The 27,734-nt window shown below is 48.6% G+C and overlaps 1 protein-coding gene across 1 annotated transcript in view; it reads right to left on the bottom strand.

Moving 5' to 3' along the window:
• Nucleotides 1–27,734, bottom strand: part of P3H2 (prolyl 3-hydroxylase 2) — a 66,177-nt gene that overhangs the window by 6,737 nt on the left and 31,706 nt on the right. The window contains exons 2-8 of the mRNA XM_035544686.1: nucleotides 8,915–9,061; nucleotides 8,039–8,228; nucleotides 5,083–5,214; nucleotides 4,125–4,267; nucleotides 2,736–2,825; nucleotides 2,226–2,266; nucleotides 1,879–1,973 (exon numbers count right to left, since the gene is read on the bottom strand). Coding sequence (XP_035400579.1) covers nucleotides 1,879–1,973; nucleotides 2,226–2,266; nucleotides 2,736–2,825; nucleotides 4,125–4,267; nucleotides 5,083–5,214; nucleotides 8,039–8,228; nucleotides 8,915–9,061 — 838 coding nt within the window. The remainder of the gene's footprint in view (nucleotides 1–1,878; nucleotides 1,974–2,225; nucleotides 2,267–2,735; nucleotides 2,826–4,124; nucleotides 4,268–5,082; nucleotides 5,215–8,038; nucleotides 8,229–8,914; nucleotides 9,062–27,734) is intronic.

Below are 27,734 nucleotides of genomic sequence, written 5' to 3'. Positions count from 1 at the left end.
ATTTGTGCTAAGGAACCATGGCTGGCTCAAACCTCCTCAAGCTGTGTGTCCGTCTGCCCCACAGCACTGCTCTGAGGGCTGCAGCATCATTTTTCTTTCTCGATTGCTGGGCAGACTCAGGTACAGAAGACTAATAAAGCTTTGGAAATTGGAACCGGGTGTACGGGCTCTCATATCACGGTTTATTTAGTCTCTCGTTTTCACAGTTCTATAATGAGTTTGTCTTGGTCAATGTCCTGTCACTTAATTCTTCAGTTTTAAAAACAACACAATAATAACAATATTTCATGGTAATATTTCCTAACCCTGACTGCCCTGAACCAGGTGAGCCATGGGGCCAGCACCAGGACTAGACAGAGCTCCTTTACCCTCCCACAACCATGTTCCTTTGTGCTCTGCCCTGATTCAGAGCATATGACACGTTAACCCATTGAACAATCCTTGGCCAACGTATTCTTGCTGTCCTTTTGACCCAGCAGGAATGGGTAGGGATTATTTAAAACCAATGCCCACACTCTGGGCTCTCTGGTACGTCATGGCCTGCTGGGTTTGCACAGTTCCCAAAGTTAAAATTGCAATGGGGACAAGATTATTTTGGAAGAGAGCCCCAGGATCCAAAACTGACATCAAAAGATGAGACACACGTGAAAAACACCCCAAAGAAACTGGGGAATTCTTCAGACTTTTGGGAGTGAGGGGAAGGGACGAAAGAGCTAAGTATAGAAGAGGAGCACAAAATTAAAATGTACCATTCTTTTTCTCTTTTGACCTTTTCTCTTCTTTTTCCAAATGAAAAGCGAGGGAAACAAAAAGAAACAAAGCAGCTGGGCAGACAAAAATCCATTTTTGAAGGGTTTCAGTTTTCTTTGTAAACTTGAAAACATTCTGCAACTAAACCAGCAAGCATAAAAGCACAGCACCAAGAAAGACATACTCTGAAATTATTTGGTTACAAGGGCAAACAAACCAACTAATATAAATCAGACAGCTCTTGGCTTATGAAGCTCTTCAAGATCTTCCTCTGGTATTTTCCTTTTTTATCTGTATGGCTAAAGAAGAGATAACAAGACTCTGAACAAGGTACTGAGCAGCTGGGGACTACTTGGACCACAAAAGCTGTGAAATTCCCCCAAAACCATGACCATCCCTTGCATTACAAGGAGGTTTAATTGCCTGCTACTGTGAAGCTGTCCCACCAGAAACACAAGATACCTTCTGGCTTGAGATCCCGTTGTTTTGCAGTGAGGAGCATGCATTGGTATTTGGCCGCAATCTAATTCTTCTAAACTGTTACGGGGGAAATCTTGTCTGTTAGTAAATGTTATGGTATTTTCTGTGGCTGTCAAGAATGTGCTGAAATCAGTTGAAAATTCTACCAACAGACCTTAAAACCAAGTTATTTGGTATTAGCCAAAACATGATATCACAAGCCAGGCTGCAAACAAAAAACGTTTGTGAAAATTGTGTGATCCAGCACATTAGCAAAGCCAGAGTTCCCCAAACCTAAGGCCTACAGCATCCATCCTACAGCAGCCTGGACAACATGGAACATCTCTTAAAAGCATCAGGAGGAAAAATTACTGTTTGTGGGTGCCAAGTCCCCAAGGGGAGGTCCCAGCCTCCCAAATCTGCATCTCAGGGCTCTGTGCTAAGCAACTCAGCAGGCAGCAAAGCAGGTCCAAGAGCAGAGTGCTGCTGGGATCCACAGAGCTGCCAGTGCTACGACACCAACAAGGCCTTCTTGTCTCTTACAAAAAGCTTCAGTCCCCCTGGTAGGACTGGCCATCACTGCTCATCTGCCAGCCTTTGCAGTCTGTAGCCTCTAGCAATAGAAAAAATACTTCCGATTTTGTTGAAAAAAAACTTCATTAGACTTACCCTCCTTCAGCTCTCGGTCTGGTTTCGGTGTGGGTTTCTTTGCTAGGGACAGCCGGGGCCCTTCCTCTGGTTCGTTGCTAATACTTGATGGGACACTGAGGAGCAAGAGAGAAGGGGAACATCATGACTTCTGCCACAGGTCTCCAGCTGGGAATTACGCTGTTATGCATCTCTTGGAAACCATGAAAACATGAAAAAAATGGGCAAGCTGGTACTTTGTGCAAATGCCACAAATAGAAGACCTCACCCTGTCCTGTGGAAAAACATAATTGTTTGGTAATGGGAACACCTGCTTCCACCAGCAAAGCACAGCTACCAACAGGCCCTGAAGAGCAGTGGTGGCTTACCTGTGCTCGTCCTGGCGGGCGCCATACCTCTTCCAGTAGTTCTGTGAGAAAAGGGAGAGGGCGAGTTTTTTTTAGTTTGATGGTCAGACTGAAGCCACTCAGCTCTGCTTCGCTCCTTCGCTCAGGCCCTCTGGTGTGGACTCATCCCACACCACCTTGGACAATTGCTTGGAGTGACCAAATGGAAAATTCAACCCAAACCTGAACGGGCATCGTAACACGAGTACTGTGGGAGCCCAGCTTTCCCCATCCAACCCCACGGGGGAGGTCTCATAACTGAAGCCTGAGACACAGCTGGCCACGAGGCAGGAGATGGACCTGGCTGCTCCTGCTCCTCCTTCACCAGCCCCCTCACCTAGCCAACAGCATTTTTCCTTAGGGGACAAACCAGCCCAAGTCCCAGCTCCTGAGTCACCTACATGGGACTGGCTTTACAGGAGGGAGAGGGGCGAGGAGACCCTACAGCTGTGAACTCCTAAAGGCCCTCCCACCAGCAGACCCAGGCATTACCGGCTCCGTGTAGGTGAATCCCAGCCCAGCCGCAGCCACCTGCAGGAGGTGAGACTCCAGCTTATGGCGCCGCAGCAGCGCTTTCGCTTCCTGAAAGGCAGAGCAGAAAAGGAGATGTTGTACATGGAGCTTTCACCAGACACCTCTGCTTCAGCAGGGATTTGCTTTTTGTGCAATGCTGCAGACTTCTACAAGGTGGGGGATGCTTAGGTCATGCCTCAGAGCAACCCCAGGAAGCCTGAATCCCCCCAAAACATGCGTGCAGTCAAAACCCTGGAGAACCTCTAAATATCTGGTGACTTGGGGAGCCCTGGATGCAGAGGTGAGTCCAGGCTGTTGGAGCAAGATCCTTGGCTGGGCTGTGCCTCAGTTTCCCTGTCCACAATGCAGGGCTGGGAGTCCTGTCCTGTCCTAAAGGAGCGGTGGGTGGACTGCAGCACCACAGCCTGGGGTACTGGATGGGGGCCATAAAGCACAGCTAGCTGGAAATCATCCACCAAAGGGTGTTTCTTTTAAATGAAAAAATATGTAAACAAAACACTGGGCTTTCTCCTAGAAAATTACTTTACAAAGCAAAAATCAGTGTGTTTTTTTCCACAGCAAATTTCACAACACTGGAAACATTGAAATTATTTTCTCAACTTCATTTTTTTCCTGGATGTGCTGTTTCAGAGGAGATTACAATTGTTCTTAATTTCTTCTTTATCATTTCACTTTTCTTTTTTACCATTTCACCAAATTCCATAGGGAATGGAAAATCCATCTCCTTCCCACCTCTGCCAGGGGAACGAGCCTCAGCAGGGCTGTGGTGGGACAAGGATCTTCTGCATCGTGAGAAAGGCAGCCCCAGGGCTGCAAACAAAGATGCCCTGAACGGAGGAGAGGAAGCCTGGCCCGCTGGGTGACTGAACAAACACTGTTTGGTTGCTTGACCCCAGCCTCACCCTGCGATAGCAAAGCTGCTCCCTGCCGAACAGGCTAAACACAACGCCAAGCCAGCTGCCAGCGACTTGAGAGTAACACTGACATCCCCAGCTTCCCCTGGGAAAATATTTCCCAGCCCGCTCTTAACAGAAGTTGCCCCCTGCTCTTCATTGCATTCCTCCTCCACACGTCCTCCAGAGCACCAAGAGAAGAGGGGTTATGTCACTGAGGCACGTGGTCATCACCCTCCCTGCCCTTGCTCAGGCTTTTTAAAGCTGAAATCCCCATTTAAAGACTCTTCTCCCTCGTGCTCTGGACTTGCACCTTTACAAGCAGCGCTGCCAGATAGCCCAGCACCTCCACGTTTGCTTTCGGTGTGGGGAAGCTGCCAAGCTGCTGTTCTTTACAGCCGATGTTTTTCTTAAAACCCTGCACCATGGGCCTGTATGTGACGCTCACTCTCACCTTTCTGGGTTTGATGGTGCCTGGATCCAGAGTACCTTCCAGGAGGCCCTCGTAGTAGCTTGCATTCTCCAAGACATTTTCATCGTCCGGGTGGAAGAGGAGGTAGGACCTGGCGCACTCCAGGGCTTTCACGTAGTCACCGACTGGGAGGCAACACAACAGTTTTTAGGAGGCCTTTCTCATGTGCAGCACCTCTCAGGGCTCTGGAGGTTTTCACCACCACATTAAACCTCTAATTTGGCAGAATACAAAATTTTTAATAAGCCTGCACACCGTGCACAAAACTGCTGCCTCCTCCAGCCTTCTTCCGACTGCACTGATGAATGAGGAAGTGTTTGATTTGAATAGTAATTCTGACCCTCATCCATCCTACCCTTTTCAGGAAGGAGCTTTTACCATGTGCCTGAGATACCAGAATTCTGCCTAGATTTTCTTTCTTCCAACAGAACATAATAAAATACCACACAGGACCACACAACTGGCAACTTTTCATAATGCTGCCAACTCCTGATATCTTGTCGTGTTGCCAGCTCCTGTAATTTTACTGTTAATCTTAAAATATTTGGTAACTGGCAGAAATTGGCACCTGGGGATAAACATGGGCTAACTTGCATATGTTATGTACCAACCTATAAAATGTAGTCATATGTTTCAGAAAACTAGAAATATAGAGATCCCCAACATTTTAATATCCAAATCCAAATGAAAGGACCCCCCAAAAGCATGATTTTTTAAAAGAATAATAATGTTTTAGCTACATTTTGGGCTTTTAAAACCTGACTGGTGATTTAGAATACTTTTATAAAAATACTCAACCATGCATTTCAGTCAACCTGAAAGAAAAGGACTTTTGAACAGGTAGTTTCTCATGTCAGATATTCTGATTTCCCCATGAAACAACTCATAACTGAACAAAAAAATCAGCAAGAGCTGTAAGGAACAGAAGGACGGGCTTTACCTCTGTAATAGGCAAATTGTAAGTAGTCATAATGGAGGGGAAGGAAGTTTTCGATGGGTGAGATGCGGCCTGAACGCGTGGCGAGTTCCCGGACACAGTCGTGTTTGCAGGCCAGGACTTGCATGTAGTGATCTGTCGGGAAAAGAAGGAGAAGAACTGAGAAGGGTGGTGATGGTGCTGAGCCCACGACAGGCAGAGATTATTTTTCCCCAGCTGAACGACATTCAACTCATGGTCCAGCAGGTGATGGAGCACCTAGAGAAAAATCTCAGGCTCTGTCCCAAAGCTGATGGAGAGCTGCAGTCATATTTTGGCCCCCTTGAGAAATGCTCTTTTCAATTGCAGAGGGAGCCTGAGCATCTCTGTCGCATCCCAGGAGCTGCCACCTACCTCTGCCCAGGAACACCGGACCAGCCAGGGACCTGCTGTTGGCAGGCAGGTGCTCAACCCCAAGAGCCAAACCCAAGGCAAGGACAACCACAAAGCAAATTGTAGGTGTGAAGATAGCGTGGCCACCTCCATACCATACCCTTCTGTTCATCTTTAACCCTCACCTTTTTCCAGCAAGAAAGCTCCCAAGGGCAAGGGGAGGTGAAGACAAGAGGGTCTAGGGATAGAGCAGCTTTGTGACCATGGCCGAGCAAGGCAGCGCCGCTGCTGGTCTGAAAGGTCTAAGGTGCAAATACTGGCAGCAAAATCCCTGTGTTCATTGCTTCTTGACAATGAGATATCTCCTGGGTAATGAAAGCACGCGGTAAACATCTGCCATCAGCACGTTTTCTAAACAGTGGGAGTACACAATGCAGGCCTTGTATCAGCTGTGCAATACCAAAGCCAAAGCTGACATCTGATTCCCGTTTGGAGCCTTTGCTGCAGTGTACTTACAAATCTACTTTGCTCGTTCTGTCTCTGTACACCATTAAAAACTTTAAGAAACAAACACGGGCTTGAAAAAAAACATGTGCTCAGCTACCAAAGCACTTCTTGGAGCTGCCAAAAAAAAAGCCGGAGGAATTTGTGCTGAAATCAAGTGGAAACTTGAAACAGTCCCCATATTCTCCAAGCAGGTAGCTTGAGTAGTTGTCTGATATACCATCTACATCCAGGGTATTTTATTATGGAAAGCAAGAAGGAAAAGGACATAAATAATTTTGCTGTATTTTAAACCTCTTTAAGCATCCTAGCCATGGAGTAATCCATCACTGACAAGCCCTGCTTTCACTTGGTACTCTCAGGATGCCTTAGAAAGAGTCTGCATGTACTGGAATCAGTGCACTGAAATGCATCTGTCCCTGGGGTGAGGAGGTGAGAGCATTTCCACTCTGTGTAGTGGTACAGCAAATTAGCTTGGGACTGAAAAGAGAACGGGGCTCTGGAGGACTAAACTCTCATTTTGTGGTGTGTGTGAGTCCTCAGTCCCTGCCTTGGACACGGGTAAACTCTGGGTTGCGCTGTCCTGTAACGACCACACAATTTCCTATGGGGAACTCTTTTCCCTCCTTTGCTCCCTCCCTTCCCTGTTTCTTTGGGTGTCTGAGCAGCCCTGAGCCTTGGAGTGGTTATTCCCAGGCAGATCTGACCAAGCGAAGCCACAGTGCTTGCTGTGACCTTTGGCTTCTCATCTCCAAGAGATGTACTAGTCCACACCATGGTCACTGGGTGGCCACATTGAAGCACCTGCTCTGCTCGCTGGGGCTGCACTCGACTTGCACAGCACAGAAATGATCTAACAGAGACCAAAACCTGTTTTGCACCTGAAAGCACCAGCTTTCACTAAGAAGGAAGGTGGCTTTTCTTTCCCACCAAAAACTCTCCTCCTGGAGGGCTTGATACGGCCCTTGGTTTCCCGGTCATGGTTTTGAAAGCAGGCATGACCAGCTGACAGTAACATTGGCACCAACTTAGTCCTTACAGCAGTCTCACATTTTTGCCTGAGTAACTAAGCCCAGCAGAGGCTGCTTCCCATCCTGTATCACATCATAATAAACCCGTAGGTTTAACTTGGAAGGGACCTTTAAAGATCATCTAATCCAACCCCCCTGCCATGGGCAGGGACATCTCCCACTTGATCGTGCTGTCCAAAGCCCCATCCAACCCGGCCTTGAACACCTCCAGAAAGAGTGCATGTTCATTGTCTGGTGGTTTCATCTTGTTAGGTTCAGTTACGTCTCTAGGTAAGCAGAATTATGCAAAACCAAAAAACAGTCTGCATTTCTGCATTTTCTACAACCTGTATTTTCCATGGAAGAAGCAAAACTCCGGAGCATGATGCAACTCCAAGACCAAGAGCAGATAAATAAGATTTCTGTCAGCAAACAAACCTTAATTTATTGTTTTTCTTTTCCTTACAACTAATTACATGTAAACTTTTTTCTACTGAGAACAAACCATTTTAATCCCCTCTGGCTCAGAGCCACACACGCAAATCTGAAGAGTGCGTAGCAATGTTCAGTTCTCTCCAAAGACTTCAGACAGGACCATAACTAGGTGGGCCTCCAGTAATGACAAACCCATCCCTTTGGATGGGGAGGAAATCTGTGTCCTGAGCCTTTTTGGCAACTTTTCTGGTCAGCTAGAGCAGGGCCAAGAGGACTCTGCTGCTCTCTTCAATACACACAGAAAATCAGAGAAAATATAAACAGGGCCAGTAACATCTAGATATACATAGCAGTGAGACTGCGTACGGGGGAAACTGAGGCAGTTTTTGTTAAAGCGCCTTCCAGCTTTACTGAAAGCTGCAAATACTTCACACATCTGGAAATGCCACTCTTATAATTCAGTTTCTATTTAGGATCTAAATGAGATGTCCTGGTACCCTGTCCTCTGTATTTGCATTTTCTGGCCTCACAAGCACCTCCTGCAGCATCACTCACCAGCACCAAATCCACCCAAGCTCAATAATTAAAATTATTTCCAGGCCAGGGGTGAGAACCCATAAGATGCAAAAAGACCCCACCTGCAACAGCTTCGTAGAGGCTGGCCTTGTAGTCCAGGTATTCGTGCTCCTCAAATCTCTGCGGTCCCTCGCACATGATCTGGCAGTCTTCATCCTCAGAGTAGTACCCCACCAAGGCGCGCTCCAAGAAGTCAATGGCTAGCCCATACTCCTCCCTGTCGTAGTGCCTTACCCCAGCACTGTAGTCTTCCTGCAAAGCCCGCAGGCAGAGAAGTCTGTAGGCAGGCTAAAGATTATGCATTTAGGTGACAAAAACACTTATTTTCTCTGTTTTAACTCTCCTACAACGATGCTGAATGCCAAGGGAAAAGCCTGCACCTGGTCCAGGCAGATCTGTCTTAAGATGGTCCCTAATGAGCAGCTCCATTAACTACACTGAATGGCCACGCCAGCTTCCTCGCATCTTGTGAAATCAGGAAGTGGGGCTGGCCCTGGTATTCCTGATGGCCTTTCACCCTGGGGAGGTGGACAAATTTATCTGTTTCTCTGTCACCCTGCACTGCCACCAGCACAGTCACTCATTTGGATGCTCCCTGCCCAGGTGGGAGAATCCAGCTTGGAATAAACGCACGTGAGCCAAGATCTGCCCATCGGAGCACACCAAGGCATCCATTGGAGCTGCCTGACAGCGTGTGACCACAGCCACGGATGACCCAAGAGTCCCTGAATGGAGAGACAAACAACAGGGTGCCTGGAAAAAGCAGGAGCTGGCTGGGCTTAAAGGAGAGCTGTGAAAGGGAGTTTGTTTTACTGCACTGTGACATGGACCTTGGCAAGCGTTTCCCCATTCATAGAGGATGCTCTCTTGGCCTCCTAATTCTCTTCTCTCCAGGCTGTCTGACACTTAACCCAGGCACCTCTTCAGCTCGGACTCACCATGTGCGGCTTGGCCTCCCGGTCAATCAAGCTGACCTTCCCTGACGTGGTCTTGTAGTTCTCAATGTCCTGCTGTATCTCCATGTGCTCGGGGTTTGCCATGAAGAAAGTGTGAGCTGCATTTGCCGCCTCCTCCAGCTGGTTCAGCTGCAACAAGATAAGAAAGACTGAGTTGGTTGACAGCACCGGTCGGGCAGTGATGGGATGACCAAGGAAAACCTGAATGTAGAGTTTATGGAAAATGGCTGAAATGAGAGGAAAGCCCAGTGTAAGGGGAGCTGGAATTGCTGGAGCTCCCTACAGCCTGGCAGGTCACTTATGTGCCTCTGATGGGGCCAACCCGTGATGGGGTCCAGCCTCTTTTCCAGCTGCACATCCTCTGAACTCAGCTGCTCCAACCCCCTGCACAGTCTCAGGTGGAGAAATGTGAGGTGTGACGGAGACAGGAGGGAAAAGCAGCTGCCGAAGCCACTCGCTTTGTAAGCCTTGGAGGCAAAGCTGTGTCCAGGCTCAGAGCCCCTGCTTGTAACTGGGGACTTGGCACCATTCATTGAGCTCAGCTGGGTACAGCTGCAACAGAACAGACTCTGCTGATAGTGGCGGAGAGATAAAAAGTTTACCTTTGATATATCAAGTTACTTTGGGTTTGTAGATTCATAATCGAGACCAGACATTAGTTTCGCTCCAGAGAAAGCCTCCTAAGCAAACACAAACACTAGGGCTAAACACAGCCGTGGAGCTGCCCGGAGCGGGGGGAGCAGGACAGATGTTTGGGTGCAACACCTGCCTGACCCAGTGGGACGGGGGCCACTTCCACGGCCAATGCACATGCTCCTGAAAGCAAGCCAACACCGCCTAACAGCAAGGTGCAGAGTCAGGCCCCTGGCAGGCTCACCCTGCTTGAGACCTGCATGCATACCCACCTGACACCCAAAATGACCTCAGGACGGTCTCCTGCCAGCCCAGGACAGAGCCACAGCATGGCACAGCCCAGGTGATGGCAAACCACACTGCCCTGCTTGCTCTGCACCATCCTGCTGTCCCCTCCAGCCAGCCACAGTGCCAAGCCCAGCTGCTGCAGGCTCAGCATCCCTCTGCTGCAGCCCAGCATGTGGTCCAGAGGAGGGATTCCCCAAACTGCCCAGCCAGAGCGAAAACCTTCCAGGAGCCGCGATTTAATTCCGGCTGTTGGCTGTGCTCTGTGTTAAGGTTCAGCTGTAAACACTGAGTTAAGACTCGGATGCTCTTAATGAGCATCAGCTCTATCTCCTGTGGCTTGATAAATTGCTGCCTTTCAGCCGAGCTGTGAGAAATGCTTTTACAGAGGCAGGGAAAAGGTTTGGGCACAGCTGCATGAGTTCCTCTTCCCACAGCCAGGATTGAGCCCCGACGGTACTGTGCTCTGCCCACATTGCTCCGGGCACCCGGCTACACAGGGGATTTGCTCAGGGCACTTGACTGCAGCACCAGCATGGCAAAAAAGTCCTTTTTTTATCTGCTCTGACCAAGAATAGCTGGAGCAGGGTAAGAGCCACAGGTCTGATTCAGCTGCGCAGTCCCTCTGGAAGCAGCGAGCCCACAGCAAATCACTTGGCTATCCTGTTCCAACTTGGAAAGGGTCTGCCAGGGTTAATAAAATACCCGGCTTGTTTAACTGCCATAAGGATGCCTCCTTTCCTACTGCATGTCAAACTTGGCAAGACCTGGGAAAATGCAGCATGAAGACATGGCTTATGGCTGTGAGGCCGCGTTCCTGACCGGCGCAGGGGGACATGTTTTGGCTGCAAAGGGAGCAGCCGGTGCCATTTGAATCTCCGTTCCCAAACAAAATTTCCAAGTGGCAAATATTAAAAAATTACTGTAATAGGTTTCCTTTGGCTTTTTCCCAACACAAGGTGAAATTTGAAAGCGAAGGAGTGGTTTTTGCTTTAAAAAATGAAATGGGAAGACTTGGGAGCAGGCACCCAAACAGACCAGGGGGCTGTGAAACCAGCACTTTTATCTCAAATGAGCAGTGCTGTCACACTGTCTCATGTCTCCCCAGGGCGTGGAGATGGCGGGACAAATATTTAGTGGTAGCATCTGTCTCAAAGAGCAGTTTATGCCCCTTTACAGGCCCATCGCTTTCACAGGGGATCCTGTCCCAGTGACCACAGACAGAAACCTCCCAGGCAGAGGGAGCAGGCGCTGGATATGGCCAGCGGTTTGAAAGCAGATGATCAGGAACATGAAAACCTACTGGAGGAACAGCCCAGCCACCCGATGAGCTGTGCTGATGCTCAAATTGCTCGTCTGGTTCCCAGCAAGGCCGGGGCAGGGCTGGCAGAGGAGGCACGCGTGAATACCTCCGAAAAGGGGATGAAAGCCGCAGTCAGACATCACATCTCAGCCCACTCCCCAGAGCCGCCCTTTGAACACCAAAGCACCACCGCGATGCACTGCCCATGGAAATGCAAACAATTTGCCTTGTGCAAACTTCAGAAGATGTGCAGGATTAGCACTGTACTGACAATGGGTGCAGGGAAGCCAGCTTTTACTGCCAGGAGAGATCTGCTCTGGTCCTTTGCTTGGCATTTCCCACCAGCAGTTCTGTTTCTGCTGTCTCACAGGTGCGTTGGGTGATTTCCCCAGCATCGGAGCAGAAATCGGAGCAAAGCTGAGAACCAAATTCAGGGACCTGACTCCAGATTTCTCTCAAGCTGTAACTCTTGATTCCTTGATTTCCCAAAGTCAAGAAACTCTTTTAATGATGCATTATAGGTCCAGGTTCTGAGTTTGGGCTTTCTTTTCATTGTAAACTCTAAAACACTTGCATTTAGCTCCTGCCTAGGAGCCTTATCAAGGATCCCACTCTCCAGAACAAGCCTTTGGTTTCCCAACAGGTGAGCAAAATGACTGCAAGAATTTTTGAGCTGAGACAGCACGAATGCTGCTGACCTGATCCAGAGGGTGCTAACATTTGAGCCATTATTTGAGCTGCTTGGAGAAATCGCACTCTTCCACACCACAGCGCAGATCTCTCTCCTGGCAGCATCCCGCACATGCAGCCTTAAAAGGGAGCAGATACATCCCAGCAAGGGAAGAGGTCCCCTGAGAACCGAGCTGTGATAGTCTGTCGTGGGCTACACTGTCCTTTTCTTTGCTTCTAGCTCCTTTTCAGAAAGCTGTTGAAAACTGTCACAGATCCTAGGAGGGGCTTAGCTTTTCCTGGATTAAATCCACCTCCATGAGATAGGCGAAGTCTGACTTCTAGACACAACAGAAAATCCCTTTCCCTCAAAACAAGGCTCATACTGTGTCTAGTCCTGCTGGCTCTTTAGAGGACAGATGACCTTTCAATTTTGCTAAGTGGACTCAAAGCAGAACATTTCAAATCAACACTTCTCAATTCATCATGTCCCTTTCTTGCCTCAGAAATGCTCCAGTAACATGAAGAAGCCAACAGTTGCTAAGTTTGGGGGAGTTTTTAAGGGGATGTGTGTATATAAAAGCAAATTCCTAACTGGTAAGACACATTCAGAGACTTGCACTGACATTAATTATGAAACACTTCAGGGAAACCTTTGCCAAAACACTGAATTCACTAGGCACAGAAGGATATTTTGGTGTTTAAAGGTCTGGGCTGGGACTCAGGACACCTGGACTCAGTTCCTGGCCCTGTCACAATTTCATTGTGCAGCCACTGGAAAAAAAATGCTTTGTTTTCTTTGTGCCTGATTTTCCATTATTTTAAAGGAATAACAATAAAAAATAGTATTTCTCCTGCAGGGGAATTATGTTGTTTATTTAGATGGCAAGCAACTCAGGGACTATAAGAAAATGCAAGCACGTAACACAAGTGGATTTTGATCTTTGTAGGGCTCTCAAAAAGTAATATAAATGTAATATAAATAAATGTAGTAAAAAGTAATATAAATAGCACAGCATAACAATTAACAATGAGGCAAAATAAGCAGGGAAAAATGACAACTGTCAAACCACAACCTTAATACGTTCTCTAAGGTCTCCTCATTCACATTATTGGGATAAGATTTCTGGAATGTTGCTGCACCTTTGCACCAAGCCCTGGGTACTTCAGCCAAGGCAGACACAAAATCAGCATGGCAGCACAAGGCAGACCCTGGAGCACCCTGTCCTTGTTGACTTTACCATGACAACGGCTAGAGCCAAGAAGAAGAAAACATAATTTTTACGTGTTTCTGGGTTTTAATGCTGAAAAATATTTTTTTCCTGATTCATTGTCATTGTGGTATGTGTCAAGCTACGTATCAGGCAGCACAGTCTGTGCTAAGCAATCTGCTGCATACCCCAATGCCACCGTCACTGAGCTGCCGTGCTTAGGAAACGAATGTTGCCTGTCTCCTGAGCACCCACACCTTGCTGTTTGATCTTACCACCGCTTTGGCTGCTGTGTCCTGCACAGAGAAGCACAGACGGCTGCCCTAACCACTGCCTGCCCGAGGGCGGCCCCAACTGCTCAGTGCCAAAAATCACCGACACAGTGCCACTGACAAGGGGAAGTGGCCATATCCAAAACACCTATGGGTATGCAGGTGCTCATAGCTCACCCTGCAGTTTTCACAGTGAAAACAAGGCTAAAGGAGATGCAAAAGAGTCTGCAAGATGCAAAAGAGGATTTTAGAAAGAAAGTAGCCAATGCACTACTGATTCTGCCTGCCTGAGACAAGGGTGATGGTACACGATATTACCAAGACCTCATACAAATTTTGGCAATGAAGTCCCATTTCACTGAACATATCATCAGTTATTGGCAATTACCATAACCCAACTTGCTTCTGTATTAAGGTATCTTCAACACGTAAGACACAATTGGAATTCAAACTTTTCTGGGGGGAGCGAAGAAGTCTTATACCCTGGAAAAAGTGATAGATCCCTCAGAACCCTGAAGTTTCTTACATGCACCTGCTTGCATGTCACCTCAGGGAACTGCTGAATGCATGAACCTGGTAAAGAGCTGGTGAGAACAAATTTTAAACTATTCTCCTGACCTAGAAACCGAAGCCTCAAACCTCCCAGCCAACTCCTGGGTTGCTGAACTGATATTGTTTCTTAAAACTTTTTCCACAGTCCCACTGCTGCTGTGTTTTATCAAAGGCTTAGCGCACCAGGCTCTGCAGAGGAGGGGGGGGCTCAGCCATGGGTAAGCACAGATAGCAAGGGGAATGGAAAGTTTGGTGTCATGAAGGATTAATCTTGCTGTGTCTATGCAGAGATTACTGCCTGGGCGAGTAGAAACAAGTAGCGTGAGATGGCTATAAATAGCAATTGACCTCGTCTCAACTGTTTTACTATTACAAATGGAAGAGGAGGAGTTAATTAGGAAATTCTGCATCTGCTGATGGGATCCGAGGTTGGCAGGAAGGTGCTCCCAAATCCAAAACACAACCAGTCTGGAGAGCTGGCACAGGGAAAACTTCTCATGAGAAACCTAGGAAGGATTTGGGTTTTTTTTGTTATTCCAACAGGCAGTTTTTCAGCACACAAACATGCGGATTGGTACGTATATGGTCAGAAGAGCTGACTAGACATTGAGTAAGTCTGCAGAAAGTGGCAGATGCTTGGAAATTTAAAACTCAACTAAACAAATTATTTCAACATTGTTCATGGAACAATTTTTTTTATTTTTTTGTTTTCTGCAACTAACCAAGAGAGGAATCAGACATCCTAATGAATCTCTCACTTGGGCCATGCTGGTACTATTTTTCATAAGCTTTCTGTCCTGGTTTCAGTTAGGACAGAGTTAATTTTCCTCCTCGTAGCGAACGGCTGTGTGGTGTTTAGCTGCCGGTCGGGTTAAACCACACTTTCACATGTATGTTCAGAGCGGATGAGCTGCATCCCCCAGGTGTGCTGGGAATGCACCGTGCAGCACAAATACTCTCATCTGCCAGAGGTTCAGGTTAAGACCGCTACGTGGGTGCTCTTAAATTACAGTGAGACAAACTAATTTTGAAGCTGAGAGCCAGCAAGCTCCTTGGTCCCTCCCCTACAACACATCCTTCCCTCCCTCTCTGATAAACTCCTCTTAAACTCTTCACAGGCATTAGATTGAATGAAGATTTTCACAGGTCTGTGCCCCTGCATTATACGCTTAAATGCACCCTGGTATAATAAACAACACACAAGGAGCAAGCGACTTCTTGTTAAACCTCTCCCCAGCAGGAGAGACCCTTCCCATATAAATCTCAAACACGCTGATGCATTGCAGGATTCATCCGGGGAGCAATCAGTGGGAAATGTGTTTATGTTTACTGAACCTTCAGTCTGACCCACTGTGAAAAACACTCCCAGGCAGTTTCTGTCCTACATAAACACTTAGCTGCGTTTAACAGACCCTGATGACAGCTGTGTTGTGTGTAAAACAACAGTTTTAATGAGGAAAAATTCCTAGAATATGCAGTTGGGGCTGTCCTAGCAGAAAGAAGATGAAAGAAAACAATCAAAACCCTTTAAAGCTTGGGCACAAAACCCCTTGTTTCCTTCCCAGCCCTGTTTAAAACGTCCCTGCTGCAAACACCCGACCACACCACCAACACTCCGCAGCCACACCACACCAGTGGGGCGAAGCATCCTGCTCACGGGGCCATGGGCAGGCTCTGAGCAGCTCCTCCAACAACTGTGTCTGGCTACAAATGGGCTCCTGCTTCCTTTTTAAGGATGCTAGCATAACCTGAAAGCTAAGTAAGGGCTTCCTGCGTAAAATTCCTTGGAAGAGGTGGGATGCATTCAGCCCTCAGGAATCTGTGCAGGTGGCTACCCATGAGATTCCTTTACCCCAGGGTTTTCCTCGGTCAGGTAATCAGAGGGCTGGTGGCCCTCAGAGATTAGCGGCATGCGAGAAGCCATACACTTAAAGACTAATGGCAACAAGCAGTGCTAGATACTAAAAGGGAGTTACAGAACCAGCCAGGCTTTCCGGAGTGGAGGATTTCCCATGCATATCCTTCCTCCTGTGTTAGAGTATCCCTGTGGCAACCCCAGTCACTGCACTCCTGGGAAGGCATCACTCAAAGATCAGCCCGTGCATTTTAAGCTAATGAAACTGCGCAGCTGGAAACACACACTGCATGATTATCCCCTCCTCAAAGATCACCAAGATTTCTGTGGGCCCCAGCTTGGCAGACAAGCCATGAGCTTTCATCCGACACACCAAGTGGCAGGAGATGCAGGTGGTCCCCAGCAGAAAGCCTAGGAAATACCTGGGAGGAGAGATGGAGATCGTGTGAAATGCACTGGAAGGAGCAAGGGAGCCCTTTGTGCATGAAGGGAGGAAGGTCAAGGCTGGAATTCTTCCATCTGATTAGGGCTAAAATTGATTGCATGCTTTTAGGGGGAAAAACAAAGCAAACAAACTTGGCAGGAAGATGAAAGGCTGGGGGACATCGTGGGAGCGCGAGTCATGGGAGGAGACAGACGGGGCACTCGCCCCAGCAGCAGGGATGCCACGGGAACATAACAATATCCTGCATTTCCACACAGCCTTCCAGCCTCAGGAACCCGAAGGCATTTGGCATTTGATCTGGACCTGAAACAAAGCAAACTCATCTGTGATGAAAGAGCTGGAGAGAAGTGATGACACAGAGATGGAACAGGAGGCACTTGGGAGGGGATCAGTGGACAGTGCGTTTGCAGACAGCCTCACGGTGCCTGAGATCCAAACACAAGTGTCATCCACAACACAGCCATCCACATGGAAACAAACCGAAGTGTTTATTCTAATGAGGAGGGAGGCCAAAGCACACTGAGGCATGTCTCTCTACCAAAAGAGAGACCCATCAGGAAAGGACTGCGTTATAACACTGGCCACCTCCTCTCCGTACAAGAGGATGGGTTACTCTCCCATGACCGAATTGACAAACAAAACCTGCACAAGCAATGGTGAATCACCAGGAGCTGTGCACGACAGGCTGACACCAACCACATGCCTAGAATAAGGCTAGCAGCTTATTCTGGCACACTTCTGGACAACAGCACTTCTGCCTGCAGAGCACCAAACCACACTTGCCTGGTATGTTTGTAAGAACGCAGCAACACAAGTCGGAGACCAGATCCAAAATTAGCAGAACTGCCACGGACTCTGTTTTGAGATCCTGAGTTTTTCCTGCTTTTATGTATCTTCCTTCTTTGGGGACCTTAAAACAACAGCTTTCCAGTTCAGATGTGAATTTTCTCTAGCATCCTGCCTCCCTGGCAGTAACCTGGGGCACTGCAACCAGTCAAGCTGCTCTGGCTGATCATATCAGGCACTGGAACAGACTCCTAACCAAGCTGTTTCCATGTCACTATCTCTATAGAAATAATAGCTGAAACACTTCAGAAAAACACAACAGAAAAATCTGAGACAAACAGAAAAATTCTTACAGCAGAAATTTCCTCCTTTTCCAGGCCTTAGCGATGGCTCAGCACCTTTTAAAAGACTCCGACATGATGAGCTGTTGAATGTCCATCAGCGGCCAAAGTTTCTTGTGAAAATGCATCTGCTTCTCTGCTATTACTCAACATCATCCAAACAGCTTTGCATAGCCCTAGAAAATACCTTTTTCATGAAGATGCAGGGATTACTCATGACCATCTTGGAGCCAGAAAGCCACACAGATGCAGTGATAAAATAATACCCCTCTTAGCTGCCCCGTTCTGATAATAGAGTTTTGTCAAATGGCTTATTCAAGCCCTGTCCTGAGACCGAAGTCTGCCTCTCCCTGCTTTTCCCTTTCAAAATAGAAAGATCATCTCCTACAGAAATAAACAAATACCAGAGCATTTGTTTGAAAAGCAGAGTGTTTAGCCCTGGGGGTGGGCTGCAAACAGGACTGTGCTACCTGAGAAAGAGGTTGTTATCTCCCTCTGCCCCCAGCCACCATGGGACAGCAAAGGGATAAGGAAAACAATCAATTCCCAAAATAAAAACAGACTCACAGACTATCTGTGCATCTCCCTCTTACCCCAAACCCTTCCAGTCTTTAATGGGTTTGATTACCATGTTTTTTTCCCAACACAGTAATTCCAGAATACCTTTTCCAGGGCTGGAGCTATAAACCAATAGATCATGACTCCCAGCTGCTGAATGCTTGGAAACCATCGTGATGGTGATGGACATTATGGCACTGCAGACCTGACCAAATAAATTATCAGACCATCATGCCAATTAAACAACCATTCTGCAAAGACTGAAGATCTACAAATCAGGGATGGAGTCTGCTCACCGTCAGGCGAACTGGCTGAGGCCAAGGGGAAGCAAACGGAGCTTATGCCTTAGGTGGTTTCGGAGACAACTGCTGGCTTTGCAAAGAAACTTCTCTGCTGATCTGATAGACTCACCAATTGCTGGGCCAGCATCCAGATACTGCATTTACTGTCTGCGAGGAAGCAAAGCTTGCAGAGGAAGGGCAAAGGTACAAGGAGGGAAATGAAAATATATCCACAGTTCTGCAGTACACTCTCGGTTGTTCTGGAAAGCAAAGGAAAGGTCTTGCAAAGGACATTATGTGTACATGCTGCCAAGGTAGATCAGGCTGATCCCAGGAGCCTTCCCCCAACAGTGGCCAGTGGAGGACTCCTGTGGGCAGAGCATAAGGACGTGGCAAGCACACGGAGACCCTTGCACACAGGGTTTTGTCAGTGAAAGCAGCAGCTTACAGGTTTCCCAAATCGTGATTTGCCTCTGGACCACTGTGCTTAAAAGCCACCCTTACACCTATCCTCCATGGAGCTGTGTAATCCTTTCTGGAAGACATTTATATAAGCTGCAATAAATAAGGGATTTGGGAGATTTTTAGACATCAATATATTATTTTCACCAGAGCAGATGTACAGCTGAGAAAGCCTTGCTGCTAGGCTATGTTAGAGTTTTCAGAGGACGTGGGGGTTGTTTCAAAACCTACCTGCACACACAGTTGTGTGCCTGGAAGGCAGGAGTCATTGCAGCAGGACTGCAAGCTTCCTCAGAGTCCTCCAATGTTACACCAAAACTCCAGCCCATCTGAGAAAATCAGAGATGGATCTTCCCACAACAAGGCATCACTCTGAAACGGAGGCAGATGAAATGGGGCAGGGGCAGGGGGCTGCAACCCACCCTCTCAGCAGCACGTCAGATCTCAAGGGTGCTCCAGGCTGGCAGGATGAGTATGCTGACATGAAATGGACTGTGACAATTGCACAGACGTTCACAGCCAAATTTGACCCTGCAAATGCTGGAGGAAAGGTCTTTTGTGAGAGCTTCTGACTGCTGCAGCTGAGGTTGGCTTATGAACAAAAACACAATGGTGAAGCCAAACATATGCACTTTCAGCATCAATTTATCCAACACCACTGAAGAAACAGGTATTTCATTTGGAGAGGATCTAATTCTATTCTTGCAAATATCACTCACCCTGTGCCAGCTCCACAAGCGTTGATGAACACTGTTACTAATTTGAGAATAACACCACTGGTCCCAGAATGACACTTCCAGCCCTCAGCCCAGGGGCAAGTTACAGACAGCATACACAGCTCAGACCCGTGGTGTAACCCTGGTGTCTCTTGTGGAACTACTCCAGGGTGAATTTGGCTCGTGCTTCAGCCAGCAAGGCCACATACCACTTGGACAATTGCCTCCATACATGATAGACACCACAAGTCTCAGCTGGATTTGCTGCTTCTGAAATGAAACACTTTGCTCGCTTTCCCCAGCCATAGCTTGGTAATCATTACTAAACACTTATCAAGTAGACGGCCTTCATTTCCTGAGAGCCTGGACCTAATTACTCCAGGAAACGCTCAGCTTTTTATTCAGACACTGAGAAATGTTGCTTTCTGAGCCCTCCTCTTACAAAGTCAAACTTTGCTCTGATTAGTAGAGGGTAAGGGAGGGAAAAAATGCAGCCAAATCTCCGCAGGCAAACCGGAGCGATTATTCACAGAGATGCCCTGGCTTCGCTCTACATCATTAATAATAAAAATAAAATGTCACAGCTATTTCATCTCCCCTCCCACCCTTATTAATCTTAACTGAGCCCTGGAGGCCCCTGGCAGAGGTATCACTTTCCCCAGCTTGCAGGTAAGGAGTACAATGTCTCTCGCAAATCACAGCCAGATCCCGGGTTTGCCGGTTCCTAACGCCGTTCCTGGAAGGAGTGAAACAAACCCTCTCAGCTCCGTCTCCTTATCAGGGCATTTGATCCAAGGGTGGGATGAGGGAGGCTTTGCCAAGTGCCCTGCACACACAGCAGCACTTTCAAAGCCTCTCCGTTGCACTGCGGGGCTGGCCGGGATGCCGAGCTACAATCGTCTCTTTGTAACAGAGCACAGCGTATCGCCATCAAATCAAACCGTTGGCTAATTACTGTATAAAAAACCCTCAAATGCACAGTAATGGGGTTAGAATGCCAGTAGGGCCAAACTATAAAATCTGCTGCTGTGGCAGCACAGGTTTTACTGTGTGAGCTGCCGATTATCCCAGTGGGTGCTCCCGGGGAGCGACCTACAGCAAACCTGCCTGCGGAAGAGCCGGGAGGGAGACGTGCTATGGGGCTGTGCTTCCTCTGACCAAGGTTCCCAGGCAGTCTTACTCATCACATTATCCCAGTTTGGGATAATGGGATGAGTAACAGACAGGCAGAGCAGGGCTGTGGATGTGCCCAAGAGCTCCTCCTTGAGAGCAGTTGAGAGTTGTATCCTCTGCTCGGGGCTGATCAGCAGCAGATCCCACGTTTCTGACCCTGGGGTGCTCTCTGACGGTATGTACCTTCACCTTTCTTCTTCCTCCCAGCCAAAAGCTGGAAATAAGACACAGCCCCATCACCCTGCACAAGAGCACTCCAAGGCCTAGTGTAACCCAGCAGGGAGGCTGGAGCAGCAGAGCCAGCACTTCCCATCCACCTCCCCAGCACTGGTGGCCAAGCTCCAAACATCCTGAATGAAACAGAACCGAGTGCTTTGTATCCCCAGCCCTCCTGGCCTCTCTCACAAACATATTGTCAGTGATGCAATTTATTTATAACCCAAGGTACGCAGCGCTCATGGCTTGGAGATTGCAAGCACGTGCTTGCATTACCCAGCCATGCCTGCCCGGACTCACCCTATCAAGCTGCCAGCTGATTTGTAGCTTTTCCCATTCCATTTTTTTGGAGCAAATCTGTAGCCCAGCAGCGGAAAGCTCTTCCTCAAGCAGCTCAGAAAGCAGGGAAGACCTCTGGTGTCACCCGTGCCCCCTGCGGTGCCATGCTGGACACTAGGGCAGCATGGCTCTGCCCATCTCAGCCCACCAGACAACATCTCTGGGGGCTTTGTGGTGGGCTCGCAGCTCAGTCCTGGGGCAGGAAGGCTGCCAAGCCCTGGCACGGGGACATCTGTACTGGTTGCTTGCAGGGCAGGATATCAGAGGGGAGAGCTCTGCGTTCACTGTTGGAAAGCGCACAGAGAAAACGTACCACTACCTGCTGCTGTGGATAAACGCTTTGTCTGCACAGATTCCTTCACTGGGGACAGATAAGGATGGAGCCAGGCTGGATGCCAGCCACGACCCAGACAAACTTTGACACAGACAATTTCCAGTTCCAGCTGCTGACTCCTACTGCCCTGCTCCCAGAAATCCCGTGGCAGCACACGCCTCCAGTGCCCGCTTCACACCAAAGGCACCCACACTAGCAGATGATCCTCGCAGGTCTCCCAAGCTGGTGCTGCCTCCTTAGCTTCTCATCTCTCATTGCCACAATGTCCTAAAGGACACATGTACGCCTTGTAGGAATAAAGCAGGTGTTTATTCCATTATTGCTGCTCCATTCTGCTGGCCTGAGACAGGAGAAGGCGGCCGTGAGGGGCAGCCCCGCTGCCTGCCCTCACTGAGGACACGGCTGAAGCCAGGCTCCTGCAAGAAGCCAGAGTTTTCTGAGCACAGCCCAGGGGCCGGGCAGTCTGGGTCTCTGCTGCTAATTCCTGGCTCGGGTTCTGACTTGCTGGGAATCCTTCAATAAGTCACTCAGCAGCTCCATGACTCAGTTTCCCTGTTGAACGGCAGCACTAAGCTTCTGACCCTGGTAGCTGGGAGGCTGAATGACAGCATTTAAATACCTCAGATGACATTTCAGGCCTTGAAGACATTGCAAGATTTTTCTGTTGATCTTAAAATTATGCACCGGCCTCCTGTAAGAGCTCACTCAATCCTCATAAGTGGCTCTTTGTCACTGTTCCCATCCACACCCTGCTTCCTCTTTGAGAGGCAAATGCCATAAAAGGCTGTTTATAGAGACCGGGATCCATAAAGGAGAAGTCAAATAGGGTCAGGCTCTGCTGCCCTGAACTGCAGCCAGGGAGGGGTGGCTGCCTGACCCCGCCCCCCCCCCCCAGCAGTCTGTCTGTCCAAGGAGCCTCTGCCGTGGGTGGGTGGCTCCTGCCCCTCCACAGAGAACCACTTCACCCCTGGTGGAAACAGCTAAGACGGAAAAGGAGGATGATGCCAAGCTTAAGTAAGAGAATTAGGAAAAGAGTGAGTGTCCCTAATCAATCATGCTCAGACAGCGAGGGGTTTTTATTTGCACAAAGACTTCGCTTAAACTTCTGTGCAATTATCCACAAACAGAAAAGAATCTGGTGGCTGAGGAAATTGCCAGATGTCAATTCACCCTTGCTTTCTGCAAGTGTTTCCATTTTGTTGAAAACCAAATTTGCAAACCCAGGAACCCTCAAAAAAGGTATTTATTTCTTTTAGAAAAAAAATAAACAAAACAAAACTGCAAACAGCTCCAGTGACAGCACATGACGTGAATGAAGTCAGAGGAACTGCCTCTCTCACTGGTACCAGGTCTGGATTTTCCGTAGCACGCAGGAGAAAATGCTTAAAAACGCAGAAACTTCAATGCAGGGATTTTGACAGAAAATAGTATTAATATAATTAATAAATGGTGGTGATCCCAATCATCATTTGGTTCACTAAGTTCCTGTAACATGCTTAAAGATGATCCAGGGCTGCAACTGAGAGGGACAGAGGATGAAATCGAAGTCACAGAAGGCAGCAAGATAGCCAGGATGTAACGACACCCATGGGACTCACCCCAAACAGCTGAGCTAATTGTAATATCATATTTAATTTTTGTTGTTGTTGTTGTTGTTAGCTTTTTGCCCCCTTTTTTTTTTTTAAGAATCACTTTGGACATACTTTTCACAATGCCTTTTTGTTCAATTCAGTGAACAACAGCTGTTCATTTCAAAAAGCCACTGGAAACACATTCATCTGCTCCCAGCCTAGACTACTGTTAAAAAAGCAGGGAGTACTTTGTTTGAAAAAAAAAAATAAGAAAAAAAGAAAAATGCCTTTAAAAAGTACATATATGGAAGAATTTTTGACAAATGTGCTTTGGTTGTTGCTGGGGCTAATTCAAAACATAAATCTCTGCAGGTGTAGCTTCACTGGAAACACGTGGCTTTCCATCCAAAATAAATCTGAGCCACAAAATAAAACCCACAAGACCTAAACAGCGACTCGATTGGCAATGTGGATGCATGGGCAGACTTGCATAACCGGCACCAGCTCGGCATTTGGCGCTGCGGGTTATTATTTGCAGACGCTCACAGTGATGGCAGCATCCCCCCCTCTCCCTGGCACTGCTCTTTGCGAGCGCATCCCTGGCTGGATCATGCCATGTTTGTGGAGCACAGGATGTTCCCGATCATGGTAACATGGGGATGGGAAGCTGAGGTTTAAGTGCTGTCAGGACATCCTAGTGCATAGGTCCCCTCCTGGGGCTCCCTGGCCATGCTGCCCACCTGTGCTGAGCAGCCCCAGAGCCCTCAGGGTGTGCAGATCGCAGCCAGCTGATGCTGCTGAGCTCCAGCACCAGCACACACACCAGAAACATCTCAAGAATGAGGGAAATATTAAAAAAAAAAAAAATAAGGTTTCCAGTGACAGCAGCAGAAAGCGCTCTGGCTGCCAGACCACAAACAAGCTGGAGACGTTTCCTTCCCTCGTTCTACTTGACATAAGACCTGAGCCAAGCTCCTTCTTCAGCAGCTCTCCAAAGAGGTTCAGCAAGAGGCCGCCCATATCTCTGATCCCCAGCTGCACAGAGACCTGTCCTCGTGCCGGCATGGTGAAAAAGCTCTGACTTAAGGGGTCACAGAGCAGCAAGAGTACTGGCTTGTGACAGGTCAGGAGGGACATCATCAACCTCCAGCCTTTCAGGAACCCCAGGCTGGATTTTACACCAGACCAAAACCAATAGTGACAGCTTTTGGCCCCTAAGGAAAACAACAGAGATGATTTGAAATGCCAGGAAAAAAACAGCCTCAGCTGAGCTGCTGAGTAGCTTTCACACCTGGGTTTACCTGGGCACAGACAGGAGAGGGCGGGCATCTCAGTGCAGCTGAGGTTCAACCTGCCCTTTAGACACAGGCTGAGGGCTGTCCCATCATGCCTGGCACCTCAAACGAGGGTTTCAAGGCAATCACCACATCTCACTTGTGTGCCATGTCACTAATTTTGCTCTTCTGCCCAACAGGTCAGCTGGCTCACAAGCACTTTCAGCACTACGTTATTCAGAGAAAGTGGCCAGACTTACACGTCCATTAACTGCACAAGAAAACAGAAGTCCTCATGAACCCTCTGATGGAAAGGCTGTTATTTATTTACCTGATAGCAGAGGTCCAAAGACCCAGCTCAGCTCAGGGCCCTCAGTGCCAGGCAGCCAGCACAGTGCCCAGCACACACAAGAAGGTAGGTAACACACCTCCCATGGCCAAGCCGACTGAAGGCTTTAGGGAGCCCTCACCCAGGGGAGTTCATGAACGCAGCCAAAGGAAGGCTCCAGAGACCATCTGGAAGAGGACAGCAAGGACAAGAGGGATCCGATAAAGCTTTCCTTTTGGAAAGCAGATGGGCCCAAATCAATGCAAAAAGGCCTTGCGATTCCTCAGGCAGGAAATAAGTGATGACATGCTGCCATGTTCCCGTGTCAGCAGCTCACGCGTCGCAGCAGGATATTCCACAGACTCCCACAGTATTGGAAAAGCTCTCGCTGAAACTGCAGAGCAAGGAGAGAGGACTCACTACAGGGGCTGCTGAGTGATGGCTCTGCAGAAGAGCTGTCACTGTGGTCACCTCAGTCCCCAAGAACCAGCCTGGGCACGCTGTCTGCAGAAAGCATCTGGGGCTTCCTACAGACAGCTGCTGATACAAGAGCAGAACATCAGCACTTCTCTTTCTCCCTCCAAGAAAAATCTGTCCCAAAATGTGCTCAAAGGGTCCATTGTTGTCTGTCTGGCACATGCCACACTCGATGCTAGCCTGGAAGTCCTCAAGATTGTGGTCAAAGCACTGCATAGCTCAGGGCTACAGCACTTCTGAGAGTCTCCCTTCTTGTTAGGAGGGGCTTTTTGTTTGCTTTTAGCATTACGCACCAGAAATATAAAGCACTCCTCCCGCCTGCTGCTCTTCCACACCATGAGGGGATCAACATGTGGAACTTCACTCCTGACCTGGACAGCAAGGGACCATCACTGTGATGCGCCTTCCCCCCTGGGCAGGGGAGGTCTCACCGCAGGAGCACAGCACGGAGAGCCCCTGTACAGATCAGCTGGTAGCTTGAAAAGCTTTGCCAGAGGGGACAAGTATTTGACTTCAAAGCTGGCACACACGAGCCATGAAACCTCCGTGTTTCTTATCAGAAGCAGACACTTGCATTTTTGCTGGCAAAATCGCCAGGCTGTTCTTTCAAGGGTCCGCTTATTTACTTTCTCTGCTCTCTTTCAGCAGTGAGATGCAGAAGCCAAATCTTTGGGGAATGACCCACAGGGCCCTGCCTTGCTGGGAAGCAAGAGTGACATCTCCAGGAACCCCAGGATTTCATGGCTCTGCCAACTGGAATTGTGTTTCGACTTCCAGTAGCAGGTTTGGCACAAAGCACGTACTCAGATATCAGCAGAAAGAACAAAACCCGTGTTCCCCATGAACCTTATGGAAAGGATGCCCGTGTTCAGCACAAATTCTGCAGAACTCATCCAATCTCTAAGGAATGGCTTTGTTTACAATGTGGTTTCATTTTCCAGCCCATGATGTTGGAGACAGCCTTTGCGCAGATGCATCTCCCACGTGGTTTTGCTTTTAGGAGTGGTCCTTCCTTCGGGAGACGTTTGCTGGGGTTACCAAGCGAGTGCACACAACCCTCTCCTTGGAAAGCAACATGTTAGGAAGCAGTGTGAACTTATACATCAGAACAGGCATCTTTCTCGTTAACATACTCATTTACTTGCACCAAGAAAGCCTCCCCTGTCCCTCTCCCAGCCGGGGCGCTCGAGCACCTCTGGTGGGTTTGCTCTGGCCCAGAGGCAGCGCCGCCGTCCAAAGCGGGAGGCAGGATCTCGGGCCACGGCCATGACTCACCCTCCTGGCCTGCCAAAGAAGTAGTTCTGGAGTGAGGAGATGAGAAGGAGACTTAAATTAGAAAGCTGGTGAAAGAAAACAAAAGAAAATCCTGCACTGAGTGGGAAGGTGCTCTCCTCACTCCAGAGCAGTGAGGGTCTGGCAGGGAAGGGGAGAAGGGGTGTGCAGGGAGTTTCAGAGCAGAGCCTCACTGCACCCACATGGGGCCAGGTTCTGGGCAAGCGGCCTTTGTTTCTGCATGACTAAAACACCCTTTTCACCAAACCTGCTCAAGGGGAGCGATGGCTGTCCCCACATGGCCATTTTGCACAGCACATGGGAGCTGATGTACAGGCATGTCAGCATGCTCCATGGGGTGCTGCTTCCCACGCTGGTGCTGGGCTGGTTTCCTTCACCACCTGCTGCTGCAGAGCATTAGGAAGAGTAAAACACTTCCTGAATATTTCCCATACAATTGCGTATAATGCTGAATGTTCCTGAGTCACATACAGATGCAAGGAAGCATCAGGACATGGAACCAGTGCAGCCAGTGGCAGATCTCCAAACTCCAAGGGGGCTCAAAATATAGCCTCAGGTAAAATGGCCCAAAAACAGATGCTCCAGGTGTGCCTATCCTTCAAAACCTCTCCCCACACCCACTCTCAGTTTGGCAGATTAAACCCAGTTTATTCTTAAACATTGTTGTCACAGGTAACTGCTGTGCCACTGTGGCTGACCACCCCACAGCAGCGGAGATGTGGGTGCAGAAGCAGTCGTGGCGGTGCTCAGCGGATGGCACTGCTCCCCTCCAGCTCCTGAGAAAGGGACCCCAGCCTCTGAGCATCACCATGGACAGACAGGATCACAGGGGTCCCCCCACACCTTCTGTCCTCTGGGGTAAGGCCTGATTCCACAGCTTACTTAGACAGTTCCAGGCAGAAGTCCTTATTTCTCTTACTTTACTCTGAGCATCGAAACAAAGGATGCTAACAAGAATGAGCCACTCTTTTAGCTGGCAAGAAGGAGCTGGAGGTACAGTAGATCAGCAGGAAGCACAGCCCACAAACACCGAGAGAAGAAATATGAAACTAGGACAAGGGCCTGCCCATAAATCACATCGCTGTGAAGAAAGCCAGAGGCACGGTGACGACGGTTCAGGCTGGCATTAGACTTGTAAGATAATTTCCTGCTTTGTGTTGCTTTAAGGCAGACATCATTCTTCTGGTCCCTCAGGTCAATGTCTGCCTAGGCAGATTAAATGTAGAAGGTGCTACTGATATAACTAAAAAAGATAAAAGTGGCAGTGACTTGCACTTGCGAGCACCACGCTGATCCCAGGGACCACAGTGCTAGGAGCCAGCCCAGCCCCGCTCAGGGAAGTGCCACATCTCTTCCCCTGCCCCATCTCCCAGCAGAAACCCAGCTGCTGCAGCTCCAGCATTTGCCAACGTAACTTCCAGTTTAACA

Source organism: Cygnus atratus, chromosome 9 (genome assembly GCF_013377495.2).
Source record: "Cygnus atratus isolate AKBS03 ecotype Queensland, Australia chromosome 9, CAtr_DNAZoo_HiC_assembly, whole genome shotgun sequence".
NCBI lineage: Eukaryota > Metazoa > Chordata > Aves > Anseriformes > Anatidae > Cygnus > Cygnus atratus.
The sequence above is the reverse complement of the archived record's forward strand: the minus strand, read 5'-3'. Positions and strand labels throughout refer to the sequence as shown.